At 40.9% G+C, this 2,297-nt stretch overlaps 1 protein-coding gene across 5 annotated transcripts in view; it reads right to left on the bottom strand.

Moving 5' to 3' along the window:
• KAT7 (lysine acetyltransferase 7) overlaps positions 1–2,297 on the bottom strand; it is a 30,789-nt gene that overhangs the window by 7,840 nt on the left and 20,652 nt on the right. For all 5 annotated transcript variants that reach the window (XM_007465076.1, XM_007465079.1, XM_007465078.1 and 2 more), the window contains one exon: positions 611–802. In XM_007465076.1, the coding sequence (XP_007465138.1) occupies positions 611–802 (192 nt within the window). The remainder of the gene's footprint in view (positions 1–610; positions 803–2,297) is intronic.

A 2,297-nucleotide genomic window follows, 5' to 3' on the forward strand; every position in this document is an offset into this window, starting at 1 on the left:
AGGGAAAGAAAAATGGCTTAAAACTGCAAAATACCCTAGTGAGCACATTTGTCAACAATAAAATCAGATTCAAGTGTTTATTCCTATTTTCACAGGAATAAGACTGTTCAGAAACCAGAAAACACTAAGCAACTCAAGGGAGAGGCTGACCTAAGGACTCATTCTGTTAATTTCGTAATTGGTCTTTCTTAAGCAAGTGTTCATTTAACACACATTTATGGGGCATTAACTGCCCATGCTAGCTGCTAGGGATACAAAAGGTGAGTCACATCCCATTTCTGTCTAATGAAGGTCTATCTAATGAAGTCCATTTATTTTCATCTAGTTGAGACATAGAAAAACTGTGGGCAGAGGTAATTCACATCCCAAGGCAGAAACAGACAAGAGCAGGCAGCAAGAAAAAAAGACAGGGAGATGAGTATGACAGGATGTGGTTAAGGGCCACCCAGGCTTGCCACAGGCTGTATATCCAGACTCTGAAATGTGGCTTTCAATTTCCTGTGCCTTAGTCCCACTTCTGTGGACCACTTAGAGGTGCTTAGATAGATGTCTAAATCTAGAGATCCCATAGCTTATCACCACCATGGTCATGGACCCCCAAACAACTTACCATGTGTCGGCGGAGTATTGTTTGGCTCTTCATGTATTTTAAACAGAATTCACACATGTAAAGACGTCCCAGTCGTGCATATTCCTCGGGATAGGGAGAATGGTACCACGTATCAAGCTCATAGCGACCAAAAGCAATTGTTTTAATCATGTTGCTCCCCTCTGTGATTTGGCCTTGCAGCCTTAACTTCTCCTATTGTAGACAAGAAATTAAGTCAAAGGAGAATTAGAATTCATCATTTATTGTTGTTAAGCTGTGTGCACGCCACCATGCTAGGCTATGAAAAAAAAAAAATCAGATTTGGCTTCTATCTCACGAGAAACTTGCACTGAAGAGAACTGCAGGAGCACAGATAACAAGAACCAGGAAGCTTACAGAAAAGGTACTATCTGCACTGCCCAGAGCAAAGACCTCAACAGTGGCTTTTCTCTGCTCCCTACCACACTTTGGGCCTCATCTCCTGAACATCAGAACAAGTCCTTGGTAAAATTTTATTTTTACCAGCCAGAACCAAACTGAATTATAAAAGGCAATCTATCACAAATACTCCCTACACCTTTACGAAACATTCTAAAACTAAACAAAAGATTCTCTAGAATGTGCTTTACATATCTGCAGCTTTTATAAAGCTGCGAGGATCTTCATGACATACAGCCATGGCAGCCATCCTCTCAACTTAGGTCCTTTAAAAAATATTTTTGAAAGAGGGATGATGCTTTAATTCTGGAACCTAAAGCTAGAAAGTAGAAGATATTTTTGGATGCCTGTCCCCACTCAGTGGCTATAAGTTGGCTACAGAAATAATTTTGAATAACCAAGTAAAGAGTTGTGAAAAGCTGACCTAGGAAATGCTCTGTTCCAGGGTAGGATAGAGAAAACCAACAGCAGCAACCCAGCCTAGCCAAGGACAGCTATCAAACCCTGCCTCCCACAAAACTTTCAACAAGTCTATTCGAGAATTTTTAAATAAAGTATTCAATATAATTTTTTAAAAGAGGAAGATGAAATTCACCTTACAAGCTAAATTTCCTCGAAGACATTCAATTCATTAAATCCGAGGTAAACTCAACCACAATTCTTTTTTTTGGCTGCACCATGCATCATGCGGGATCTTAGTTCCCAGATCAGGGATCAAACCCATGCCCCCTGCAGTGGAAGCACAGAGCCTTAACCACTGGACCACCAGGGAAGACCCCTCAATCACAATTTTCTTAAAGTAAAATTGTTGAAAATTCTGCCTAGGGAATCAAAACTAAATGGTAACTATAAATAAAAATCAGAAGAGGAAACCATCTTAATACATGAAACTAGGCTGTGTCAAAGAATAATTCTCAAATATCTGACGACAACTGTGTCCATTCTTCCTCTTCACCGTTCTTTTTATTCTTTTATAGCTGTAATGAAGGGCTGCGGCAACCCTGCAAAGAGGAGTTCCTGTTTAGGTTAAGAGGACAACAGAGCGGGGTTATCTCCCAGTCTAGAGGTTCTCGGAATTGCAAATGACCCACCTGACACAAAGGGATACCTGTTGTTTTACCCAGCTAACCACCGCCACAAAACAGGTCCTTCCAGGAGTTGAGGTGGGGAGGAAAAACTTTAAGGGACAAGGGAAGGGAGGAGGGGTAATTAATTTTAAATATGAATGGGAAGGAAGAAAGTCTCAAATTAGGATGGCTGGGGGAAGGGG

The sequence above is a fragment of the Lipotes vexillifer genome, unplaced genomic scaffold (assembly GCF_000442215.2).
Source record: "Lipotes vexillifer unplaced genomic scaffold, Lipotes_vexillifer_v1.1 scaffold591, whole genome shotgun sequence".
NCBI classification, from domain to species: domain Eukaryota; kingdom Metazoa; phylum Chordata; class Mammalia; order Artiodactyla; family Lipotidae; genus Lipotes; species Lipotes vexillifer.